This window comes from Leishmania braziliensis, chromosome 3 (assembly GCF_000002845.2).
Source record: "Leishmania braziliensis MHOM/BR/75/M2904 complete genome, chromosome 3".
Classification (NCBI taxonomy): domain Eukaryota; phylum Euglenozoa; class Kinetoplastea; order Trypanosomatida; family Trypanosomatidae; genus Leishmania; species Leishmania braziliensis.
Window position 1 is genome coordinate 290,717 of NC_009296.2, and position 24,611 is coordinate 315,327.

The window sequence follows — 24,611 nt, forward strand, 5'->3', positions numbered from 1 at the left end:
CTTGCAAAGCGCTGAGCGAGTGCGCAGAAGAACAGCAGCAACGCGAGGTGCAAGTCGCGGACGGTGCTGGTAGACGCAAACACGAGATGATGAAGAAGAGCAACACGGTGAGCAAACTCACACAAGGCTGACAACACATGTCGGCTTGGCAGTGCTGGAGGGCGCGCGACGATCATGCCAGTGGATGCGCTCGCCGCTGTTTCGGATGGCGTTGCCCCCACTGCTGTTCCGCACCCGTCCGCTGCGGAGGATGTTGTGGTTGGATGAACCCCACGGGCCTGCTGGCGCCTCCTCCAGCGCCAGCAGGCACAGCACCCGTCAATGGTGACGTCAACGGTGTGGCCATCAATCCCCGGCGCAGAGAGAACGACGACGTGCGAGCAGAAAGGGAGGGGGCAGGGAGCCTACGGCCGCCAGGTGGCGGTACACGGTTTCCATCGTCGCCGTGGTTCCTACTCGCCGCGTCTGACGTACTCTGCCGATGCTGTTGATACGACAGTGGGGCTGGTGGGGACGCGGGAGGCCGGGCAGTGGGGCGCATTGCGCCACGACAAGACTGCTGTAGCTGTTGGCGGCGCAGCTCTACTGCGCGATGACGTCCGACTCGACTCGCTACTGCCGTCGACCGCGGCATGAAGGCATCATCGTCGTCGAAGTAGAAGTCTTCCGGCTCCGCCGATTCATCTGTCAGCACCTCCTCCACGTCTCCTGCCGCTGCCGCCGCCGTTGTGAGGAGAGCGGAGGGAAACTTCGTGCTTGACGCCCGTCGCGATGCTGCAGTGCGACCTGCACGGGCTGGGGACGGCGACGGTGGCGCTCGACGTGCCTGCGACGGTGATGGCGCTTGCAGGTGCTGCCGTAGCTCCTGCTGGATTTCGCGCTCGCGCACGGCTGCGCAGCGCGCGGCAATGAAGGCGGAGCTGGAAGTCGAATAAGGCTGCACTAACACGCTGGTTGAAGGGGGCAGCGCTTGAGCGTTGCGGCGGGGTGGCTGCTCTCTGTTCCCGTAGAAGACGTCCACGTACCTGTACGGGGCGGGCTGCTGACGGAGCGCGTGACGATCCTCAGCCAAGTCGCACGACAACCGCTTCATCGGGCTCACAGAAATGGTGGAAGTGGGGCGGGGGAGGCGCGTGTGCTGCGGGTGCTGCAGGAGCTCCGCCACCGTCGTTGGCAAGCGCACGACGTCGCCCGTGCGGGCCGAGTGGGAAAAGGCGTCGGCCAGCTTTGCCGGTGCCGGGCGTGAGCACGGCGGCGTTGTTGTGGCCACCACATGCACGGCGCCGTGTGCGTCACGCGGCGATGACGTCCACACGCCAGGGCCACACTCCAGTGGTAGTCGCGTGATGAGGAGCGGCGCTGAAGGCGCGCTGACATGCTGCCCTGCGTAGTCCTCCGCATGTTCCCAGCGACGCCGAGAGCAACCGCTTTGATCTGGGTTCACCTGGGTGGCGGCGCCGCCGTCTCTTACTGGGGTCGCGAACGATGTATACAAGGCGCGCTCACCGTCGTCATCTTTGGTGACGCCCCTGTCCCTGACGCAGCGCACCAGCTGCTGTTCCTGCACGTACCTGGCCCACACAGCTGTCGGGGCTGCGTACGCCTGAGGAGGACGCGCACGCATCGGACTTTGACTGAGGCACGTGGAGGGGCTCATGGGGGACACGGTGACGTCTGCCGCCAGCGACAGCCCCCTCGCGCGCCTGTCCATGATCACCTCGAGCACAACTGGCCCACCGGTGTGCGTGGCAGCGGTGGAAGACGCAGGGACGAGTGGCACCGTTGCTGCCAAGGGCACGTGTGATGATGCTGCGGCTGAGAGTGTGCAACTACGTCGAGCCGAGAACACTTCGCGCGCTGGCCTCTGCAACGTTGGATCGGAGGCGGGCGCAGGCGCATCGGCAGCGCTGTTAGTGAAAAAGTGGAGCATCGCCTCCGCGCTGCTCACGGCCGCCTCGTCGCCGATGTTTTCGCCGGGGCGCTCCCATGGAACGCGAGGATCGGGGTGCCCCTCAAATGCAGCGCAGCGTGCCGGCTTACTGTGCCGCGTCCGTTGTGGGTGGTACGCGTATACGTCCCCCTCCGCGTACGGACGGGGCGAGCATGACGAGGGCGTCGAAGGCGATGAGGTCGAGATGGTGGCAGCTGCAAGCAGTGGCGAGGATGACTGAGGCTCACGCTGTAGGGTGTACTTCCCCGTCAGTGCAGCATAGTTGCGGCGAGGAGAGCGGCACAGAGAGCAGGGGATCGTGTGACGGTTGATGAAGAGTGGGCCACGAGTGGTGGAGGCGTGACCCAAGTGCGACGCCGTACGTGGCTGGCGTGGCCCATCAGCCACACCGTCAACGCTGTCCATGTGGTGCTGCTGCTTGCGTAGGGAAAGCGGTGGTGGTGTGCTGCGGCTCTCTGCTACCCCATCGTGGAGGTTCGCCGCCGACACCACTGTCGAGCTATCGTGGTCGTGCTGCCATGCTGGCGCTGCCTTGCCTTCCTCGATGATCACCTCGGCCCAGCGCGAGGCGCGGTACCTGTCCCGTGCCGCTGCTTCAGCGCACCGCAGCGCGTGCCGCAGCGCGCTCACCTCAGCAGGGCTAACGCGCTCGTGCCCCCACAAGAGCTTCTGCTGTTCTTCTTCTGTCGGCAGTACCGTCGTCGGTGACCGACGACTATCGGACGTCGTGTTGCCGCTTGCGTGTGTGGCAGGCGCTTGTCTCCCTTGTGAAGTGCCACCGCCGCTGCTCGTGGTGACGCCCGTTGTATTCCCTGCGGTTGTGGTCGTCAGCGCCGTCAGGTGGGTCAAGTGCAGTGAAGGAGAAGAGGTCGACGTGTGCTGCTGCTGCTGAGATGATGACGGATGAGGCTTTCGCGCTTTAGACCCCGTCGAGGGAGAGGAGGCAGAGTTCGAAGTTGGATCCCACTCAAAGAAGTTCGGTGCGTCGACTGCCACCAGAGCCGGGCCATCGTTCGCCGCCGCCGCTGCCGCTGCCGCTGTAACTGCTGTGGTCGCCATGTGATGTTCTGGCGACGCTTCAGAGATGGGCAGTGAGGAGGACACAGTGGTTGTGGTAGGGGAAGACAGGGAGGATGCGGAGACAGGTGGCCGCTCTGCGTCGGAGCCCGCAGCAGAGCAGCCACCGTAAAAGTCGCTCACTACCTCCGCCATGACGTCCCAGTCGCTATCGTCGTCCTTTCCGACCGGCGCGTCACTTTCTCGATCCGCTGCTGCGCTCCTGGCAGAAAGTTGCAACGGCGCCACGCTTGTTGCCAACACGTGCGCTTTTTCATTCCAGCGCTGTGGTGTCGTGCCCCGCTGCTGATGACGTTGACGCATAGCACCTCGCACCGCGGTGCCACTCGCCGACTCCAGTAGCCTCGTCATCTCGCGAATCGCCTCTACCCGCAACTCCTCACGTGCCTGCGTCTCGTCAAACAAGGCGTCCTCGATGGCATCGCGCAGCGCCACGTCTATGGAGGCCCGCAGCAGCTCGCACTGGCGCAGTCGAGCTGCCACGCCACGCCAGTGCAGTTCTTGCAGCCGCTGCCGTCCCAGCTGCTCTGCCTTCTCGATCACTTTGCGGCGTTCGTCGTTTTCCATCATGGAGCAAAGCCCTAACTCACGGCCAATGCTCAGCAGCTCCAAAGCGCCAGCTGCAGGCGAGTTCTCCAGCAACCACGTCTGCTGAAGTTCGAGCTGCGCCATCGCCATCAGCCGCTGGCGCGCCAGTGCTTCTTGCATAAAGATGCTGCACGGATTCAGCGCATCTGCGTCGCACTGGGAAAGCCGCTGGAGCATCGTGCGTGCGCTGTCCTCCTCACCCTCGACAATTTCGCGCTGTAGTAGCTCGTCGGCGAACAGGGCCGAACTGACGATGCCGAGCGAGAAGCAGCCGGGTAGTGCACGCGCGCGCCGCAGTTGCTCGACCTCCGCGCCACTTGGCGGGGGTACCATAAAGCCTGCAAGCGATGAGGCCGCCACGGAGTGCGATATGGAGTTGGGGGTGGGTGGGGAGAGAGGCGACGGTGACAATGGAGGTACCCAGGCCGGCCGCGGCACCGCCGCCGCCGCGACTGTCAGCGCGCGGTGAGACAGCAGCGAGAGGATGCTGAAGTCGACTTCTTCTTCCTGCAGCACTGCCTCTCTGTCTTGCAGCATGTCGAAGATGATCATCCGCCGGCCTTCCCGCTCGAGCTCCACCAGCTCGTTGAGAGACGAGTCTGCGATAATGCGCCGGTGCGCCAGCACGAGCGTGTCAGCGGTGACCACTGAGGGCAGACTTGGCGGAGTCGTTGCTGCTGCTGACGGTGATGCATGCTGTGGTAAAAGGCGATTGTCGCTGCCCTCGCCCTGAGCTAGACTGCGTGGCTGCCATGCAGTGTACTTCCCCCCTGAATCTTCTTCGTCATACATGGCGTTCACATCCGCCAGCAGGTCACGTGCGACAGGACGGCGTTGGAAGAGGGCACCCAGTGGCCACGACTGCTGCCGTCCACCGTCGCGCAGCTGATGGTGGTGGTGACGTCTGCTGTCGTAGGAAGCGGGTTGCGGGGGCCAGCGCCACATGTCGGTTGTGTGAACGACCGAGGGTGGCGGTGGCAGCGTTGTGGTCAAGGACGATGTGTCGCGCGCACGCGCCGCCCCGCAGGTTGCGACATTGTCATCCAAATAGCCGCGCAGGTGCGCCTCGGCGTCCGCTTCAATGCCGCTCACCCGCGACACCTCCGAGGAAGAAATGCGGCCAGCGTAGCCGCCGGTGGTCATCTCTGCAGGTACTGCGCGCGGCATCGGTGGTGGCATGAGGACGCGACCAGACGAGGAAGAGCGAGCCGCCACACTGTTCGCTGACACTATCGCGTCCACTGCACATGGGATCAGCGTTCTGTGTTGCTGCTTCTGCACATCCTCCATCACCTCTTCACTGCCAGCGACAGCATCGGCCAGCACGCTCCGTGATGCGCTTTCGAAGTCATTTGCCGAAGAGAAGTCAGCACTTTCAACTAGTTCCTCGACCGCACAGTCGCCTTCCGCGTCACTGACGTCGCTGCTCTCTACCAGCTGCCGTGTGTTCACCACGTTCGCCACAACATCCGCAGCGGCGGCAGCGCCGACACCCTCAAGCGCGTCTGTGTCCGGCATCACGGTATCTACGGCATCGTTGTCGGCTCTGCCGTCGCTGACAGCTGAAGACTCAGGATTAGCCAAGGCCGAGAGAGCCTGCTCCACTTCACCTTCCAGTAGCTCTACTGGGGAGTACGAGGTGGCAGCGGGGGGGATAGTGCGCTCGGCCACCGTGATGTCCTCAAACCTTGACTGCTGCTGCTGGGCCAGTTCCACCACTACTGCCTCCACCGTCGCGTCGCCATCATCGTCGCTGTGCTGCAGAGTTGAGAGTTTACGTGGGAGAGAGGAATCGACAGGCGATCGGCTCGTATCTACCGACACATTCTCCTGGAGTTCCTCACCGCTTCTGCTCAGCGACGGAGACATCTCCGGCGTCTCTGCCTTGGTGAGCTGCAATGAGTGAGGTCGCTCTTGCTGTTCCACCTCTGCAGTGGCTGATGGTTGGACTGAAGCGCCCAACAGCCACCCCTCAACCTCGCTCTCCGGCAGGCTGCGCACATCGCCGGATACTTCGCGGTCGTCGCTACCAGCCTTGTCATCCAAGTCATCGCCTACAAGCTCCTCGCGGCTGGTGACGGAGGACGCAGTCGACGCTGGTGGAGAATAATTCACGGTGCCTTCCGTTGCTGCTGCAGCCTCGCGGCCCACCCAGGATGGCGTCACTGCCGAAGGGACCCCCTCTTGCATCAGGTGAACCTCGGCAGGGCTCGTGTGGACGCTTGCAATGTGGTGTGTAGTGTTCTCCACTGGCGCGTTCACGTCGATGTCGCGCTCCTCTGTGCCTCCTAAGACGGAACGCTGGTGCGGAGAAGGGAGGATCGATGAGGTCGCGTGAATGAGCGTTGAGGGGGCCGCGATCAGCGTTTGCGCCTCCATCAGTGGTGGTGCGGAGTGCAGTCCTCTTTCGCTGCCGCCGCGGCGTTGGTGTTGCTGCTGAGGCTCGTGGGGGAGCTGCTTGTTGTTTTCATCTTCACGGTGGGCTTTGGTATCGCTCATCTCTGCCGTTTCCGCGGGCGCGGGGGAGGCGGACGCTGAGGAGGGTGGGGTGTGCACCCCGTCGGTCACAATCACTGGCAGCGGCTCTGATCCCAGCGACACCCGCGTACTCTCGGTTCCGTAGGGCGACACCGACGCTGCAGGAGACGCTGAGGGCGGTGATGGCAGTCGGTGGAGAGCGTCCCTCGCCGACGGGGTGGCCTCCGCGGTGGTGTTGCTGACAGGAGCGAGAGGAGGCGCGAAGGCGTGTACTGGGCTACCTGTTGGGTGACGTGGGGTTGCTGCCTCCGTGCCTTCTGTGTCAGGGGCTGCGCTATGGCGTAGTGGTGCACCCCCGCCTTGGCGGTCCCTTTCCGTTGCCCTACTGCTCAGGCTTACCGGAACCTTGATGTAGAGTCGCTGCGGGTGGCCACAGGAGCGCACCTCTGTGTTGTACAGCTGTCGCACGTGCGGCGCGACAAGCTCTGCGATGCCGACTGCCGCGCCCTGTGGCGGCCGCAGTGGTGAGTTATCCGTCCGCCGACGAGCTCCTGGCAGAGCTGCACTGTTGGCGAGGCTACTTGAATGATGCAGCTGGAGAGACAACGACAGCGAGGAGGACAAAGAAGAGCGAACCAATGGTAGGTGTGACGCGGCTGGTGAGGTGGAGCGAAGGTTCAGAGGCTTGTGCGCTGTCGCCGCCTCACTTTCTGCGCGGAAGGAGTGGGGCGAGTCTGCGTCCGGCGCTTTCACTGAGGATGGCAGATTCATAGCTCTTTTCCGCGCAGGGGGTTGCACACAGGTGCCAGGAGATGTGATTGCGTTTGAATTCGCGCTCTTTGATCACTGACAGCCCCTGCAGCGTGGCTGTGTAGTCCCGCAGGCTCGTCCGTCAACAGTGGGCGGCCCCCAACACAGGCAGACGCGTAGGTGTCGGTGGGACGGGGGGGGGGAGGCAGCACCGAGAGGAGACGGACACGCCAAGTTGGCAAGGAGGACCACAACAAGGGAAAGAGGACGCACAGGTGGGTGAGTCAGCCGCTGCTGCGGGTGCGTGTGTGTGTGTGGTACGTAGTTTCGGGGTGGGGTGAGGAGGAGAAGGGACTGAAGGAGAGCGGCACGGAGAGGGAGGGGAGGCAGTGGAGGGCTGCTGGAGTGCCTGTGGCCTTGACGGTGACAGGCTGTAGGACAAGCACTTCAGCGTGTATTCCTCTCCCTACACAACTTCACATATATATTGGGTGAATTATCGTGATAGCGAAGGTGAAAGACGCTCGATAACTGTGACGAGCACCAACGCAGGTACACACGTGTAGCGGCAGCGGGGATGACGCTGCCACCGCACTCACTGGTGTTGTTGTCCCTGGACCTCTCGTTTCTGCTCTTGTTTTCCCTTCTGCCCCCTCAGATGGCGGGGCACGCCTCCGCGCGTGGCATCTCAGGCTCCAGCGCTCCCTCACTTGCCGTGTCGGGCGAAGCCAAGCCGCAGCCCCCCATCCCCACCCCCTGCCAAACGCCGAGCCGCTTCTGGTGGGGACAGGGTCACGCACCTACGACGTAGCGAAGACAGTGCGATGTATTGCTGCTGATGTGGGCGGTCAGGTCCTGCATGGCGTGGCGTCGGAGCGGCCTGCGACTGTGAGTATGCTTGTACCGCCCATGTGATGAGTGAAGTGCCAGCGTGACTCGACCGTATCGCACCCGGGCCTGACAGCCTACGGCTGTGGGGAGCCCGCATGTCACCCACAGGGATGCACCAGCTGGCGGCCGGCATAGTGGGAGCGGCTGTGAGGCTGCCTGCTGGCTGGGTGGGTGGGCAGAGTTTGAGCCAGGGGGCCGTGCTCTGATGACGGAGCCGGCGCGTTGCTCTAGGTCGTGTGTCTACGGCTGCTTCGCACCACGCGACGGGCCCCTGTGGCAGAGCGGAGTTTAGCCCGCGCTCTACGGCGGAGAGTAGACGCGTTGAAGGAAATCAAATTCCAGCTGTCCCCTGAGGCGCTTGGATGAGAGCGAGAGCGAGGCGGTGGCGGAGTGTGTCTTCATATGCCGAGCGCCGACGTGTTGGCTGCCTCGTACACGTGATGCAATAGGGACACAAGGCGGGGGTCCTGCAGGCTGCCAGGAACCACGAGGAGCTCTAGCCGGCGCAGAAAGGCGAGAAGCCCCGCGAGACCGAGGAAGCTGTCTTTGATGGCGGTCCCAGCCGCATCCACGGCGGCGTCGTTCTTCCCGTTGCTCGCACTGTCCCGGCTGTCTTCTACAGGTATGTAAAGCAGCTCGCACAGAATCTCTAGCACAGCGTGAGGGAGAGTGCGCTGAAGAATCGCCTGCGTGGCGGCCGCCGCGTCCTTCTCAGCCGCCGCCGTTGGGGGTTTCGGTTCATTGTCGCCGCAGTTGGCATTGCCAAGACTGTGCGAGTAGGGCAGCAACATGAGGTTTGCCAAGCACTCTCCCAACACCTCACGCAGCCGCGTCTGCGACGCCGGCTCGCCGTCGTGCTGCAGCGCCCGCCAGCCGGTGCAGTAAACCTGTGCGCCAAACAGAGATGTTGTGAGGTGTCGCCGCTGCCAGCTGTTGGGCATCAGCACCAGCGCGTCATCTCCCTTGTTTCTCGTGGCGTCCCCAGACAACGGCAACACTGACCGCGGGACTACGCAGCCAAAGAGGTGCTGGAGGTACCCCAGCCACAGCCGCAGCAGCCCACGTGGCTGACAGGCATAGCCGAAGACACAGCTGTGCACCGTCATCACGAGGCCGCGGAAGGCGGCGATATCTTCCGAGGTGCAGAATGTCACTGAGCGGCCAACGAACTCGCCCACCTCGTCCTCACGCGCCATGCGGTGCTGCTCCTCCAGCGCAGTGCGGAGGCTATGGAGGGCGCGGCCGCAGCTGCGGTAGGCACCAACCACCATCAGCAGTCCGCACGGAGCTGAGGAGAGAGAGACGGAGGCGAGGCGGCCGTGGCGGGCGAGGGCCTCGGCGAAGCGTGCGTCCACGGTGGCCTCAGAGAGGCGAGGCGGCGCTGTTAACTTGGGGTCGTGGGTGCCAGCGACAGCAGAGGTCGATGCCGCTTCTTCTTCGCGGTGCGGGAGGAGCGGGTCGTCTCGGCGACACTGCGCGTCGAGCTGCGCCGTCTCTCTGGCCAAGGCTGCTGGACCTGTGTCACTCCGTGCAGTTGGGGAGCCCACCTCAGAGACACCAGAGAAGTCCCACGGCGAGGCGACAGCAGTCGTTGGAGATGACGGCGCTGCTGACAGGGCCGCAAGCTCGGCAGTACCGAACCACGCTGCCATCACCGTTACCGCCGCTGCCCTGTCAGCGGATAGCCGTCCCTGGCGCCGCGTCGAGTGGCGCAGATACAAGGCGGTGTGCCGCTGCACCGTGACGTAGAGCTCTTCCAAGTCCCACGGGAGCGAGGCGAGACCGCTGGCAAGAAGGAGCAGAACGTCCTCGGCGACAGTGGTGTCTGCCCAAACCGGCGGCGCACCTGCTGCAGTGGATAACAAGGAGCTGTCTGCGCTGCCCCGCTCGAATTCGCCGTCGTGGTGCCTACTACCCAAGAGTACTAAGAGCGGCAGGAGGTACGACGCGAGCAGCGTTTCATCCTCGCGCGCCATGCGACCTCGCCGCTCCAGCTGCAGCAGTGTGCCATGCGTTAGAAGCATCCACAGGCGCGTGTCGCGACGCAGGATGCACACGAGCGGTTGCTGGCAGAGCGGCAGTGTCGTCTTTGTGGCTGACCCAGACGCATCCCCTTGAGATGGAGATGAGCCGTCGGAGCTTCCGTCTAACGGGCTCAGCAGGAGGCGGTAGAGGCGCTGCACGGAGAGGGTGAAGAGTCGTTGCCGTTCCGGGCGGAGAGCGAAGAAGCAGCTCTGGTCGTACAAGGCGTAAAAATCAGCGGCTACGTCGCACAGCGCCGCCGTCCACGCGTCGTTGTTCGCACTGCTGCTGGAGCTGGAGGTGTCGCTGATGCTCGTGGCAACCTCCTCAGCAGGTCTGTGTACGATGGCGGCAAGTAAACGCGCCACCATGGTGCCATCATCCGCTTCGTTTCTGCCACTGACGCCGTCCCCGGAGCTCCCGTTGCCGCCGCCCGACTTCGACACTGACGCCGCCGCCGTGAGTGGTGCCGCATTGCTGCTCGGTGAAGGCAGTAGCGACGGTGAAGTGGCGTAGCACCGCTCATGCGTCAGCATCTGCTCCGTGCAGTAGAAGGCGTCCGACATTACCGCGGACAGCTGCCGCCCACGACGCCTCCAGTGGCGCTGGAACTGCTCTGCAAACTGCCCAGCCGCCACCTCGGCTGTGTGGCTCGCTCCAACACCGTCGCCGCCCTGCTCTGCGCCAGTGGTGCACATCCACGACACCTCCTCAGGCACCTGCACTCGCAGCAACGTCGGGTACAGTTGCCACAGGTACGCACCGGCCCGGGTGCGCAGCGCCGACCCCATCTGATGTGGACTCATCGCAGCGGTGGGTGCTTGCCTGAAAGATTCCAGTAGACACTGAGCAAATACATCCTGTAGCGCCACCACGTTGTGCGCCACCGCCTGCAGAGCGGAGGGGACTGTGGCGGTGGCGTTGTGCAGGCCACCGGACCGGAGGGCAAGAGCAGCTTCCCCATACACACGCAGCGTGTTGCGCAGCTCCGCAGCAAAGACGCGAACGGTGCTCTCCAGGAGTCGCCTGTACAAGAGCTCAGTGGTGTATACCGGTGGGGCATCGGTGGCGTTCGTTGTGGACGCACGAGTGCATGTCCTGACCGGCACGTGCCCGTCAGCACACTTTTCGCTGAGGGCGGCCGTCAGCGTCGTTTCCACCGAGGCGAGCAATGTGGAGCACCACAACCAGTGCGTCTCAGACAGCGCGTGCTGCTTCACGTCGGCAGCGAGGCGCAGTCGACGCCAGTGGGCCTGCTGCGCCACCGCCATCCGACGCACACCTGCCTTCTCCAGATCGTCTTCTTCCAAAGCGCGGGCCAGTGCTTCGTTTGTGTAGAGGTCCGCGCCGTAGTAGCCGTAAAGAATGTACCAGCACCGCCACACGAGCTGTGCCTGCCGTTGCGCCGTCGAGTTCACAGCAGCACGCAGAGCTGCGAATGACTCTGCAGGTGTGGTGCGTGGGTCGTCACTGAACGACGCGGCGCGCTGCAGTGACGGCTCGACTTGGACGGGCTTCTTAGCAGGCGCTTCTTTGCCCGCTGCATCGTCCACTGTCTTCACATCACCGGTGCTGTCGCAATCGGCCCGCGTCTCGTGAGCATCGCTGCAGTACATCGCCTGAGCTGCGCCCTGAACGTCTGCCTCTGACAACCGACTCGCCCACTCCACCCAGGCAGCCTTCGCTCGGCCGAGCAGTCGCATAATGAGGGCGGTGAGGATGGCGCAGCCGCCCTGCCCGAGCACCATGAACGACTGTGCTGCTTTGGCAAGGGTTCCGGTGAAGTACAGCATCTCCCCCGTGTGCTGCCGCTGCTGATCCTGAATCGCAGTCCGACGCCTGTGTAGCACCTTCAGCGTCGCTGCTGCAGCAGACGGCGGTGCTGCTACGGCGGCAGTCACCAGCTCGACGAGATCGTCTGACCACGACTGCTCCTTGCGCAGTGCCTCGCTCATGCTAGCTGTGCCCAGAGCGCCAAGCAGCTTGTGCATGGTGACAGCGCCGTCACGCTCAAGGGCTGTCGCAACGGACTTCAACGGCGATAATGATGACGGTATTGGCGCCGTCGCTGTTGGTGTCGTGGCTCCTGCGTCAGGAGGGGCAACGGCGCGCTGCTGTGTCCATTGTGTGTACATGGGAACAAGTAGGTAGCGAAGCCACAGCAGCGGGGCATCCTGCACAAGATGTTTGGCGAGGGTCATGACCGGTGCTTCGTCGGTGGACGCCAGCTGTGGCTGTGGTGGAGGATGGCTGTGTTGGAGTGGCAGGTGGAGCTGCAGCGCCTCGAACGCCTGCTGCATCACGAGTGTCCAGCTTGGCGATGTTGCCGGCACCGGCGCGTCGCTGTCACTCACAGCAGCACTCGCTGTCCCTTCTATCCTCTCTATATGTTTGCCCCCCTCTTGTCCTTCGCGCCCGAGCGTCGCATCGTCCGCTGTTTGGGCTCTGTTGCCGCTTGTCGAGCTACAGACGCCGGACTCGGCTGCCACCACCGCATCATCATCATCGCCCTCGTCCTCTTCGTCGTCTCCGACGTCACCCCAGCGCACCCACTGCTGAACTATCCACGACGGGTAGTCGCCGCCCCAGAGCAGCTGTGTTGTCTCTGCAATGAAGCGCGCATGCGGCCCACTTTGCGACGTGCCTGCAGCTGCCGCCGTCGCCATCGACGTGGATGACTCGATGGCGGCCCATAGCAGCGGCAGCTCTGAGAGCTCCGCTTCTTGTATGGCTGCATGAGGCGCAGTGGCGACGGCATGCTCGAGGCGGGAGAGAGGGTTTGTCGCTGCTGCTGCTGCCGTGGCAGTAGAGGCGCCTGTCGTGCCGTACACGCAATCGGTGGGGGATGGTGGGTACTCGCTTGGTGGGGAGGAGACGGGTGATCTGCTCCTCTTCATGGGGACACTCGCTCCTCTTCACCACGGTGCCAGTGAGAGAACGAGTCGAGTGCGTGTCTTTTTGTGTGTCTCAAGCGCGTGGGGTCTCTCCTAGTCAAGTGAGGTTCGATGGGAGCACATGTGCAGCGGGCGCTCTCGGCTGTGGATGTGTTAGTGCCCGGTAGACTGGGGAGAGAGGGGGAGGGAGGGGAGGGAGGCGGGGAGATCCAGGGTGAAAGAGCAGCATGACTGTGTTCCATGATGTCGGCGTGTGCGTCTCTGCGTGGCGCTCTTGTTGCTGGTGGAGACAGCTGACAGACGGGACTCGGCAGCCTCGCTGCCTCCAACACTGCTATGGGCTTTGATGGGTCCCACCGCTTTTCAATCGAGATTCCCCCTCCCCCACCGCACCACGCTCACGTGGCTGCCGAGGAGAGAGGGGAATCAGAGAAGAGGAGCAGAATCGCACGAGGCTGATGCGGCAACGATCCGCACGGTTACCCATGCTCGTGTGAGCAGACCAATCGCCACCTCAGTCATGCTGTACGGCTTTGCTGCCCTTGTCTGTTTGTTGGCTGGTGCGCAGATATCTATGGGGGGCGTGTGTATGTCTTCAGCTGTAAGCACGGGGATCCGATGCCGGTATGCACGTGCGTGCGCCTCTATGTCTCGCTGGACACTGATGGCAGTGCTTGGCGGTGGGAGCGGAGCAGTCATAGTGGCCGTGGGGAGGGGGAGGGCTACGACAGTCACGGCGCTAGGCACCACGCAGACCTTCTCTCAACTGATCCACGTACTGCTGTAGTAACTTTTCACGGCCGTCGCCGACGAGCAACGCCACGTATCGCAGACACGTCTTCGCGTCCCCCATGAGGTGTAACTGCCGCAGCACATCGGAGCGCTCTGCCACCTCGCGTGCCCTGGCCCGCTCGTCGGCCTCCGTGCTTCCGCCACAGCGAGTGACAACCTGCGCGCTTCGATCTTTCTCACCTTCGAGCTCAGCCTTGCTGAAGCCGTAGTAGACGATGACGTCCATCGGCACATATGTGTCCTGCAGCATGCCGCTCTCCTGAATGATCTGAATACACCGCTGCCGCTCCTGCAGGTACGTCGGCGGCAGCTCGCGGCTCGACTCGGGCACGGACATGTGTGGGTGTCGCTGCGCCCCGAGGAGGTCAACGAGGGTCTGCAGCGCATCCTGCAGCGCGTCCGTGTCGTCACGGAGTTGCTGCGTCCACACTTTGACGCGCGCACGTTGAGCGTCATCAATGTGTATTGGTTGCAAGAAGGGGTCGCTCGTCCCCACGGACGATACCACCGACGGTCCAGCGGCACTGCACTGGGCCTCTCTGCCACCAACGCTGTCACTGCGGGCAACGCGCGATGCGGCGGCCGAGGCGGAGGTAGACCTTGACTGACTCGACGACTTCGACGCAGGGGCATTCGCGCGCGATGGTGTGCGTTTATAGTGCTGTAGCTGTGCCTTCTGCGTATCGCCGCCTCCCCCGGGCAAGGAGCATCTCTGGCTGTGGCTGCTTGGGTAGATAGCCGTTACCTCCACCTCTGCTGGATCTCTGTAGTTCTGCGGTGTGGGATGACGGCGCGCCTGTGCGGTAGGGCTTGGACGCCTCTGCGTCGTTGGCGATGGCGATCGAAGGTGAGCGGAGTTCGGCGGGTCGCTCATACGGTGGAGGTGGCTGCTATCGTGGAGGATGGATGCGGTAGTGTTCAACGACCTCACCAGCCGTGCTTGTGGATCCTTGGAGATGGGTGAGCACTCGATCTCCGCGTCTCCCAGGGAACGCAACTGACTCTTCTCTGCGACGTGCAGCGCTGCATAAGAGCCACTGCCGCTTCGCGCGGTTCCTTCTGGGAGGGGCTCGCTGGCGTCGCCTGCGTAGAGCGTCGCCAGCGCAGCGTCATCGTCGTCACGGTGCGCTCGTCGTGCCGACTGTCTGCGAGTCGTCCCGGCCGAGCTGTGACGAGCACCACCACCGCGGGCGGCCGGGCTTGGCGCGTGACCAGCACTCACAGCACGTCGCTGTGGCACCTGCGGGTGCCTCTGGGATGGTGCCCCCGCCGAGGCTTTCACGGCCAATGACTGCGGTTGATTCGCTGATGGGTCACGTCGCAGCTGCGCTGAACGTGGCTTGTATCGGCGAAGGAGTTCGGCATCCGTCTTGTCTCGCGTGTTGCCCTCCATCGTCGCGCGCTGTCGCTTCTCTGGCAAGGCAGCAGTGTAGACCACCACGTCTGCCAGCGGATTATCCATCAGCTCCGGGTGTGCCACGCCACCGTACGCGTTGAGCTCCACTGAGGCACGGCGAGCCATCAAATCGCTCGTGGGGGCACCTGCGGCGTCACTGCCACTGCCGCCAGCGCTGGGCAGCGTGCTGTGGCTCCCTTGCGGCTGTTGCTGCTGCGCGGTTGTCATGCGGCGCACGATGGTGTCCTCGAGGTACTTGCGCGACTCCTCGGCCAGCTGCTTCACAACTACTCCTCGTAGCTGCCGTCCATTGGCGGTTAGTCGTCGCTCCCGCTCCATCTGCGTCTGCGCCTCCTTCTCCCTCCGCGTCTGCGCCAGTTGCTGGGCTGCGTGTTGGCTGCGTACAGAGTCGCCGTAACCAGTGGGCGCCGATACCCCGCGCGTTAGCATGTGCAGGAGGTTCATCGACCGCTCGTCCGCAACGTCGTCATCACCGACGGCAAACGGTGCCGGCCGACTGCCCTCCCGCCGTCTCGACGACGTGAAGGCGACCGAGGACATGGTGGAGCCGTCAACAGAGGGACTGCCACCGGTGATGGCCGTGTGCGAAAGCAGCGACGACGATGCACCGACACTGTTGACGCCACGAAGCGTCTCTGTTCGCGCGTACGGCTGCGTGTTGTCGATCATGTTTGGCTGTCGACCCCAGTTGCGCTGGGCAAGGGCCCTGTCTGCCAGACACGAGTTCACCATCCGGTGTTCATCCACCACGAGCAGGGTGGGGCACAGGTTGCGCAGCACGGCCATGAAGCCCGGCTTGCCCGATTCTATGATAGGGTTTCCGCGTAGCAGCAGGTGTCGCAGGGCTGAGCACAGCGACAACATCCGGAGCGACGCCTGCGTGCGTAGCTCGTTGAACGTGAGGTCGAGCGTCTCGAGGAGTACGAGGTGGGCGACCCCCTCGACTGCAGTGATGCCGTTGTGGCCCAGGAACAGATGTGCGATGCTGCGGTTCTTCTCCAGCCCGCGGATGGCGCGCAGGCGGTTGCGGCGCGCGTTCAGAACGGTCAGCATCTTACAATTTTGCACCCCGCTCAGCTCTGTCAGGTCGTTGACGCTGACGTCGAGGCGTAGCAGTGCTGCCGGCAGCGCGCAGAGGGTGGTAAGGTGGTTTCGACTGAGGTTGAGGACTGTAATAACGTTGTACGTTGCCCCGCCCAGCAGTGCAGACGGTAACTTCGCTCTCGTCGCTGCATCCACGCAGGCCTCTCCGCCGTGCGATACGGATCCGTGCATCTGCTGTTCTGTGGCACGCTCGTAAGCCTCTAGGACATCCCACACAGATCGAGCCCCTCCGAACATGCGCACCTGACGCAGCGCGCCATCGCGGGTCATGAGTGCAGAGAGGTCCAGGGCGCAGTCCAGAGCCGGGTTGAGGTTCGCGGTCAGGTCGATCTGGTCGTTGCGGTCCGCGAAGGGCTCCCGTGATGCAGCGGCAGTCATGGCCGGCGTATTCGCCGCCTTCATGCCGCGTGTGCGATGGGTAGGCGGGGGCGGCTTTCTCTCTTTAGGGTCCGGGGCAGCCACAAACGGCGAGTGGCTGACGTTTCCGCTGGTGCGCTCTTCTCCAGGCCGCCACTCCAGATGTGGCTGCTGGGCCGCCGCAGGGGAAGGCCTCGCCGGGGAGTCCTCCGTCGTCGCCTTCGCTGCCTCGAATTCGACTACATCATTGTTTGCCGCAGTGATGCCGCCGCTGCCGCCTTTTTGGGTGTCCCCACCTCCCGCCGGCGCTGGCGCATCCCTCGCGGAGGCGGCGGATTCGGTCGGGTCTATCGCTGCTGATGGTTGCGTGGCGGTGGTGAAACGACCAAACAGCTCCTCACGGCGTTTCTGCAGAGCTTCGGCACTGCCGCTTGCGTAGCTGCGCAGCGATAGTGAGGCGGAGGCGGAGGCTCCGCTGAAAGACGATGAGCGCTGGCGCAGGGGCTCCGCAGCCGCTGCGTGTCCCGACGGAGGCGTGGCCTGTTGCCGCGTTCCACTGCGGTGCTGCTGTTGGCTCGCTCCACGACTTGCGACGCTGGCATCTCTGGCCTCATCAACGTCACCGCCACTGCGCCGGTGATGGCGGCTCGCCTGGTTCTGGGGCTGGCGCTCGACGAGTTCGGGTGGGTGGGAGGTGCACAGCGAGGAAGACGGGACGCTGGCCTCGCGTGTCCGACTGCCGCTGTGCGTGGCACGCGCATCCTCAGCGATCACCACGTCACACGGCACCTCCGCGGCAGCGTGCAGCAGACTCGCCTGCCCCGCCGGTGATAAGGTGTTTGCTGACACGTCCAACAGTGTGAGCCGTTGGCACCCCAGCAGAAGCAGCTCGATATGACGCAGAGCGCGGTCTGTTAGACCACACCTCCGCCAGAGCACCTGCCACTCACTCACGTTGGCGTAGCGTCCTCGCAACGACGGGCCCTCCATCCTGAGAAGGGCCTCGCAAAGCGCCACGACAGGCTTGTCGCCCACCTCCAGGTTGGTCATGTCGATCACCAGCACAATCGACGGCGACGTCCTTTGCTGGTCACCAGCGCCACGGCTGCGGTCATCGGCAGAGGTCGCTGGGACGTAGCTGCAGTAGGTGTTGAGCTTTGCTGCCCAGCCCTCCGTGTCGGCGACGCCTTGGCGCCGCAGCTCCGTAATGAAGAGCGCCTCTAGTCGCTCGGCGAACTCGGCGTGCGCTGACATGCGGGGGAGGGATAAGTGAGGCCGATGGCAATCAGCCCGCGTCTATGCGTCTCTGGGCCGGCTGTGCGCGTACACGTGGCCGCTTTTATGGAGACGAAAGGGAGAGTGTGTATAGGCGAGATGAGTCGTAACGGTGGTGGTGTGGGTGGCGGGAGGTGAGAGGGGGGAGGCCATGCCGACGCAGCGCAGGACGACACAAATGTTCAGTGGATGCGCCTTCGAGTGTTGCTCTCGATGATGTTCGCCACCGCCGTTGCTGCGTCGTCGTCTGCCACGACTGATACCCCAGGAAGGTACAGGCTGAAGAGTGAAGGAAAGCCGTGGAGGAAGGAGAGGCAGAGAGTCAGCGGAGAGAGGATAGTTGAGGACGGCTTGAGGCGGTGAGGGGTTGCTACTCACCTACGTTTCTTCCTTTCCACACCCATACGCACGTGGGGCGATGACGCGTCCACACACACACACACACACACACACACATAGAAACGCAGATTGCTGTGCCGCAGCACGGGGAAGGACGCTACCCGCTGCTCATCAGTTCTTGTAGTGAGCACTGGCCCAACTACGCGATGACTGACGGCGATGGCCATGCCAGTGGACTGGGGCATCTGTGAGAGAGAATAGAGAGCGAAAACCATAGACGATCCACGCGCACGTGCACGCATGAATGGGCCTCTCTGTGAGCTTACGTTACAACAGACCGACAGAGGTGCAGCAGCCACGTTCGCAAGTAACGAGGGGACATGACAAAGAGGGGAGTCGCGCATGGACGGGGGCGGGAGGAGGGCTTGACAACAATAACTGCTGCTGCTGCTGCTGCCACGTCACAGCAGCTCTCCATCGACGACGAGCTTGTACAGCGCTGGGTGCACGTCACGTCCAACAGTCTCCAGCGATTGCTTCGTCGTCTTAACAAGCAGTGCGCGCTGGAGCAGGGTGCTGCGGCGATCGTACAGTCGCTCGAAGAGCTGCTGAACGACCGGGTGGGCGACCTCGCCAAGGCGGATGAGGAGACTGCTGAGGTCGACCAAGAGGATCAGGTCCGTTTGCCATGCAGGCGTAGCGGAGGGGAGAGAGGCGCCCATGGACCGCGCAGATGTCGAGGAGGTCGACAACAGTGCGTCGTTGGGCAGGCGGTCAGCCGTGGAGTTCGGGAGGCGGCCATCGCTGCCTCCCCCAGGCGTAGCAAGCGAAGGGGAGTCCTGCGCCATGACGTACGCCGTGTAGTCGGCGAGGCTGCGGGTGAGTCTCTGGAACTCCTTCGGCTTACTCGCGAGATCGATGCAGCAGCGGAGGACGGCCTCCACCTCGCGTAGAGTCATTACTCCCAGAAGCCGCGGTGGATGATACGACAGCGGCTGGCCACTCTTGAGGGATTCCTCCGTCGCGCTGCCTTGTGCTAGCTTTGGCCTGCCATCGCCCCGCTCCTGCACCACAGCGCGCTGCACATACGAGAGAAGGGCGTTCACCGTCGTCATGGCGGTGAGCGTGACGCGACTCGCAACGCTGCGCAGCAGCTGAAGCAGCACACACACCTGCCGCATGGTGAGAGGGACAGCGACGGCAGCATCACCGCTGTTCTCCATGGCGCTGTCTCCTGCCAGCACAACAATACGCTTGCATACTTCCTCCATGACCGTCGTGTCGACTTCCACAGAGGCGCGCAGCAGTCCTTGCGCCAGCCGAGTGAGGCTGTGCGCTTGCATTGAATGTACCACCTCGATGAGCCGCCTGTATGTTGCCTCCATAACTGCCGCCGTGCGCAGTCCGCACGCGATCAGCAGGTATGACACATTTGCCAGCTCCGCGGGGGAGCAGGTAGGCAGCACCCGCTCCGTGCAGTGTCGGGCGAGGATGTGCACGACGTCGTAGTCCGTCGAGCCGCGTCGTTCCGTCAGCTCCAAGGCGGCCTTTACCACTGACAGGCTCGCATCGTGGTGGTATCGTGCAATGTTGGCGAGCACAGCAGCGCCGATGTCGTCGTTCGGGAAACAGTCCCGTAGGCAGTGGAGGATGGCCAGGGCAGTGGAGGCGACCGATACGAGCATGTGCGGGTCGTTCTGCAGCAGCCCGCGCACCTGCGCAGAGAAGATCGGCTGCACCGCCGTCACACATGCGGTGCGGACACTCAAATTCTCGGCCTGCATGCTGCACCGCAGCAGGCGCACCGAGAGCTCCAGCGAGAACTTGCGCTCCATGTCAGCGACTCGACCAAGCAGGATGCCGTAGAGCTGTTGATGGTATACGCTGCCCGCGCAGTAGGCCTCAACACACAGCACGATCTCATCCGGCGTCAGCAACGGGGCAGCTCGTATTGTGCGTGATATGAAGCCAGACAACACCTGCTGCTGTAGTCGACTCTCCCCTGACAGCGCCGCGTAGCCGCGCAGCAGCAGCGGAATGTCGTGAACATCGTACGGCCGCTGCACCGCCTGCAGTACGTAGACGGCGAGGGTTCGTGGCAGCAGCCGCATCGCCTCCGCCTCAGACGCCGTCCAGCGCGCCGTCACGGAGGCTGTGTGCTCCGCCTTTGCTCCTCTCGGCGATTGCCGCGGCTCGTCCGAGGCCATCGCCTGCGCCTCCGTCGCTGCTCCATCAGCGCCTCCTGTGGGGCCACGCTGTAAGCCGCTGACCTTGTCCGCATCAGCTTCGCCAGCGGTGAGGTGTGCGACGACCTCGACAAGCGCGCCACACTCGCCCACCGTGTAGCGCCGCTGCGCGAGCTCCTGTGGCTGCAGCAAGGAATGGAGCAGTGGCCCGTACGGGACGGTGCGTAGAAGCTGCAGGAGCGACGCTGCGTCACCGTCGTCGACGGCCGCCTCAGCGGTCCGCTGCACAGCGCTGAGGGTGTGCAGAATGGTAATACGCTGCGTCATCGTCGTCGCACGCTGTGTTGTGGTTGTCGCGCCGCCGCCAGACTCCGTCGCAGCATGCAAGTCCTGGCGCAGCGCCACAACGAGACGCTCGATGAGCCGCCGCACCGGCGTTGCCGGCAGCGGTGCGCCAGTCGCGTGCAGGCGCTGCAGCACCGTCATGGTCTGCGACGTGGTAAGCAGCGGGCTCAGCAGGTCCAGCAGCTGCAGTAACATCGAGGTGAGGGTGTCATCAGCGCGAAGGCACAACGTGGCAGCAGCACAGAGCAGCTGCGTTGCCAGCACGCCAGTCGCGGTGTCCGCAACGTCAGCAGGATTCGCAGTCGACGCCCCACGGGGGCTCTTCTCAGGGGTTTGCAGTGCTGTGGCCCGCGCCTTCAGGTGCTGCTCCACCGCCGCCACAATGCCGCGCACTAAGGCAGGGGAGACGTGCTGGACGCTATCCGCGACGCACATGACCACCATCACTTCGGTCAGTGTCGTGAGAGGCATCTGCAGTGCTGGCGTTACATTGACACGGCGGGGCGGCGCTGAAGGTGCGGACGGGGGGCACATGACGGCTGTCAGCGCGGGGTCGAATACGTCTGTGCGGAATATGCGCAGCGCCGCCGGCTCCACTATCACCGTGTACTCGGTCCGTAGGCGGTACAGCAGGTGCACCACCGTCAGTAGGTAGTGCCGATACCGCTTCTGTGTTGTACTGGCGGATGCGAGGGAGGATTTGCTGGACTGGGTCATGCTGTTCGCGACGGCTGTCGTGGAGGTAATGTAGACGGACAGCAGCTGATACACGGCGAGGCCGCTGTTGCGCGCGTGGGCGGAGTGCGGATGCCGCGTCAAGCCGTGTGACTGTCGCGACAGCTGCGAGAGAAATTGCTCCAGCCGCTCCACAACTGCAAACGCCCATGTGACCGCGGCTGCTGCGTCATCCTGGTTCCCATCACCAGCGCCGGAACCGGCAGCCTTGCCGTGTGACTTGTTCAGAGTATTGTGCAGAGCCGTGAGCTGGGCGACGGTGTCGGCTGGCATGCCGCACAGAATAGCTGCCGTACTCAGCCGCAACGCCACCTCCGTGAGTTCTTCCACTGACATCGGCACCGCGGCGGCGGCAGGCAAGTGATGGCGGCTCCCGACTGTGACATGGTTGAGGGACCCACTTCTCTTGCTCATGCCGGAACCGCCTCCAGAGCCGGTGTGCAGCAGGTCTGACCCCAGCAGCTTCACCGCCGACTCTGTGAGGCGCGGCAGGAAGAGCGCCGGCAACAGCGCCAGGGCCTTCTCGACATCTTCCGAGAGGGCTACGGGAAGTACAGGGGGTCGACCGCTACGTCCTGCAGCAGTGGCTGCTGAGGCGGGAGTGCGCAGGCTTCCGCTGGCGAGGTCGCTCACGTCATCACAGCCCATCTCAGTCAGACGAGAGCGGAAGCCCTGCCAGATGGCCTCGAGCGCATCTGCCAGCGCCGCCTCCCGCCCCTCACGCTGCAGCAGCGGCAGTAACGCCTGCGTGAGCGTCTCGACAGCGGCGGCATCGCCACGGAGAAGGCACTCAACTAGCGCCTCCAGACCAACGAAGAGAAGATGATCCACCTGCAGCCGGTACAGCGCTGGCGTAAGTATCGCCGAGGCCATCGCACGTTCCTCACCATTGACACCCAGTACCCCGTTGCCGTCTGTGGCGCCCAAGGCCGCTTGCTGCTTGTTTCGTTTGCTATTCTTCAGTGCGCGGCGCTGTCGGGCCGCGGCAGCTGCCTGCGACTGCGGACTCAGCATCGCAGTTGCAGACAGCACGACAGACGCACTAGGCAGCGCCGCCGCGCCAGCCGCCCCCGCCGCCATGCGCTGCATTAGGTTGAAAGTTTTGGTGGTAGTGCCTTGATGCGTGCTATCCTTTCCCGCTGCTGCTGCCCATGTTTCTGCCGGCGCTGCGTCGTCTTCCTCCTCAATTTTGTCGGTCGAGCTTAATACAACGCGGTAGCTGTCCTTGTTGCACTGTGTCAGCATCCCTGCCACCTGATCCACGAGCACCGCGCGCGTGCGGACTGGCAGAGGGGCGGCTGCGCACGATGCAGAGAAGCGATTTACTATCCGCACAATGTCAATGACATCACGCGGCGGCAACGAGACGCAGAGACTGCTGGTGAGTAGCGACTCTGGTGGGAAGCCAGCGCACAGCATCGCGTACAGCAGCTCCGTCAGTGAACTGTGCAGTGATGGGCGCGCAGGCGGTATGTGATGAGCACCGCCTTTCGCTAGCGAATTAAGGTGCTCTGTCTCCAGGCGCTCCATCAACTGCGGCACACGCTGCGGTCGCTGCCGGAGGTAAGCGGTGGCAACGGTGGACACATCCGTAATGACCTGCGCGTAAGCGGTGCGCTCCGGCGAAAGTCGGCGAAGCTCCGCCGCCACCGCTGATGTGCAGACACGCTCGAATAGCTCCGCACCCTTCGCGGTTTCTGCGCACCGACATGCCTGAAGCAGAATTCGTTGGCACGACTCCTCAACCGCACTTCCCATTGCCGGCGGGAGAACAACGCCGAGCTCCTCGATCCACCGTAGGCAGCACAGTATGTCCAGAAACACCACCGCCACCCTGTCAAGGCTGCTGTCGTGGACGGATGCCTCGAGGCCTCGAAGGTGTGACGCGAGTTTGCCATGCGCATCGTCGCGCCACGTTGTCCACTCACTCACGAGGGCCGCGTCCATGGGAGAAACTCCAGCAGATGCCGCTACCGACGTTGAGTACGACAGCGCAGCGGCGGCCTCCACAGCCACCGCACTGACAGCAGCCGTCAGAAGCAAGGCGGTTGCAGCGCCATACGTACTGTCCACTGATGACGGCATTGGCGGCTTGTCCATCTCATCACTCGCCGCCCTATCAAGCTGCCGGACGAGCGCGTGCGTTGGTGGTATCAGCCGTGTGAGCACCTCCAGCACACGCCTGCTGACGGCGACTTCTTCTTGGTTCTGAAGCTGTTTTTCCTTACTCAGGGGTTGATTCAACGTGATGGGCGTCCTCCTGTCAAGCTGCCCTCGATGCACATCCATGAGTGTACGCAAGACCAGCGCCACGGAGGTGTGGTGCTCCCGCATCGGTTCCCCCATATCCGCTTCAAGTTTGGCCTGCAGTGCTGACAGGTATGCCGACCATGCCGCGTCGTGGAGCTCGGTGACGTCGCTTAGCTGGCGCATCACCTGGTGGTGGACGTGCAGCAGCGTGAGCAGTTCAATCGCCACGGTCTCGCTGCCCACCAACGCTGGCGTGCCCTCTATGCACCACTGCGTCTCCGCCACCGCTGCGGGCGAGGAGAGGCCGGGTCGAAGAACGCTACCGACGTTTGCGTGCCCTCGCGGGTAGAACATGGTGTATAGCTGCGGATAGGTGCTCGGCTCGTTCGCGAGAGCCGATAGCAGCTGCGTGCGTTCAGCCACGTTCACCGCCGCCGGCAGCGCGCCACCTCCACCCATGGAGGCTGAGCTACCCCCGCGGCCCGTGCCTACGGCGTTACCTGCCATCGTGCACCGCTCCGACGCTGTTTCACTTGCTGTTGAGGAGGCCTCTCCGGTGGTGGCCAAGTGGCGCCGCTGCCAGCGACACCGGGACCGGAGCGTCGCCCACTCTTGCACAGCATCGCCGAGGCGCACGACACGCACAACTCGAGCGGTTGCAGGTGGGGTTGCCGCGCCCTCCCGCTGAGGTGCCCGCGGCTTCTTTGGCTTCTTCACTGTCACTGCCGGTACGCCATCACCGGTGACAGGCCGCCTCTGCCTCTCTCTTCTCTTTCCCACAGACGCTGCCAGCGCCACACTTGACGTCCTCAGCCCGCCAACATGCGTGTACGGCCGCGTAGGGGTGGAGAGTGGCACACAAAAACTCGTCAGCGCCACTACGGTTGCTGCGTTGTTGCCAGCAGAGGCACTCTGAGTGGCGGCGACGGCCCCACGTGACACGAGCGACACGCGACGCACCAGGATTGGCGATGCCGACGACAAGGGGCGCTGAGAGAGCCACGCGTACATTCGGGAGGGCATCGTCTACGGTCGCTGGAGGCAGTACACACCCACACCGGCACGCGTCGGCAGTGCTCTCCGTTCCTGTCTGTGAAGTCTGAGCTTGCACGTGTGTCTGTGCGGTAGGTGGTGGAGGCTTAGGTGTAGGGTCAGTCCAC

General features: G+C 63.7%; 4 protein-coding genes across 4 annotated transcripts; all 4 read right to left on the bottom strand.

The window, feature by feature from the left end:
- Positions 1 to 172: 172 nt before the first annotated feature.
- LBRM_03_0760 (conserved hypothetical protein) lies at positions 173 to 6,865 on the bottom strand (the record flags this gene model as incomplete). Its single annotated transcript, XM_001561616.2, has 1 exon — positions 173 to 6,865. The coding sequence occupies one exon, from the start codon at positions 6,863 to 6,865 to the stop codon at positions 173 to 175; it is 6,693 nt and encodes a 2,230-aa protein (XP_001561666.2).
- A 1,268-nt stretch (positions 6,866 to 8,133) lies between these two features.
- Positions 8,134 to 12,423, bottom strand: LBRM_03_0770 (conserved hypothetical protein; the record flags this gene model as incomplete). The annotated part of the gene is made up of 1 exon (XM_001561617.1): positions 8,134 to 12,423. The coding sequence occupies one exon, from the start codon at positions 12,421 to 12,423 to the stop codon at positions 8,134 to 8,136; it is 4,290 nt and encodes a 1,429-aa protein (XP_001561667.1).
- A 967-nt stretch (positions 12,424 to 13,390) lies between these two features.
- On the bottom strand, positions 13,391 to 17,575 carry LBRM_03_0780 (conserved hypothetical protein; the record flags this gene model as incomplete). Its single annotated transcript, XM_001561618.1, has 1 exon — positions 13,391 to 17,575. One exon carries the CDS (start codon positions 17,573 to 17,575, stop codon positions 13,391 to 13,393), a length of 4,185 nt encoding a protein of 1,394 aa, XP_001561668.1.
- Positions 17,576 to 18,396: 821 nt separating this feature from the next.
- On the bottom strand, positions 18,397 to 23,958 carry LBRM_03_0790 (conserved hypothetical protein; the record flags this gene model as incomplete). Its single annotated transcript, XM_001561619.1, has 1 exon — positions 18,397 to 23,958. The coding sequence occupies one exon, from the start codon at positions 23,956 to 23,958 to the stop codon at positions 18,397 to 18,399; it is 5,562 nt and encodes a 1,853-aa protein (XP_001561669.1).
- Positions 23,959 to 24,611: the final 653 nt, after the last annotated feature.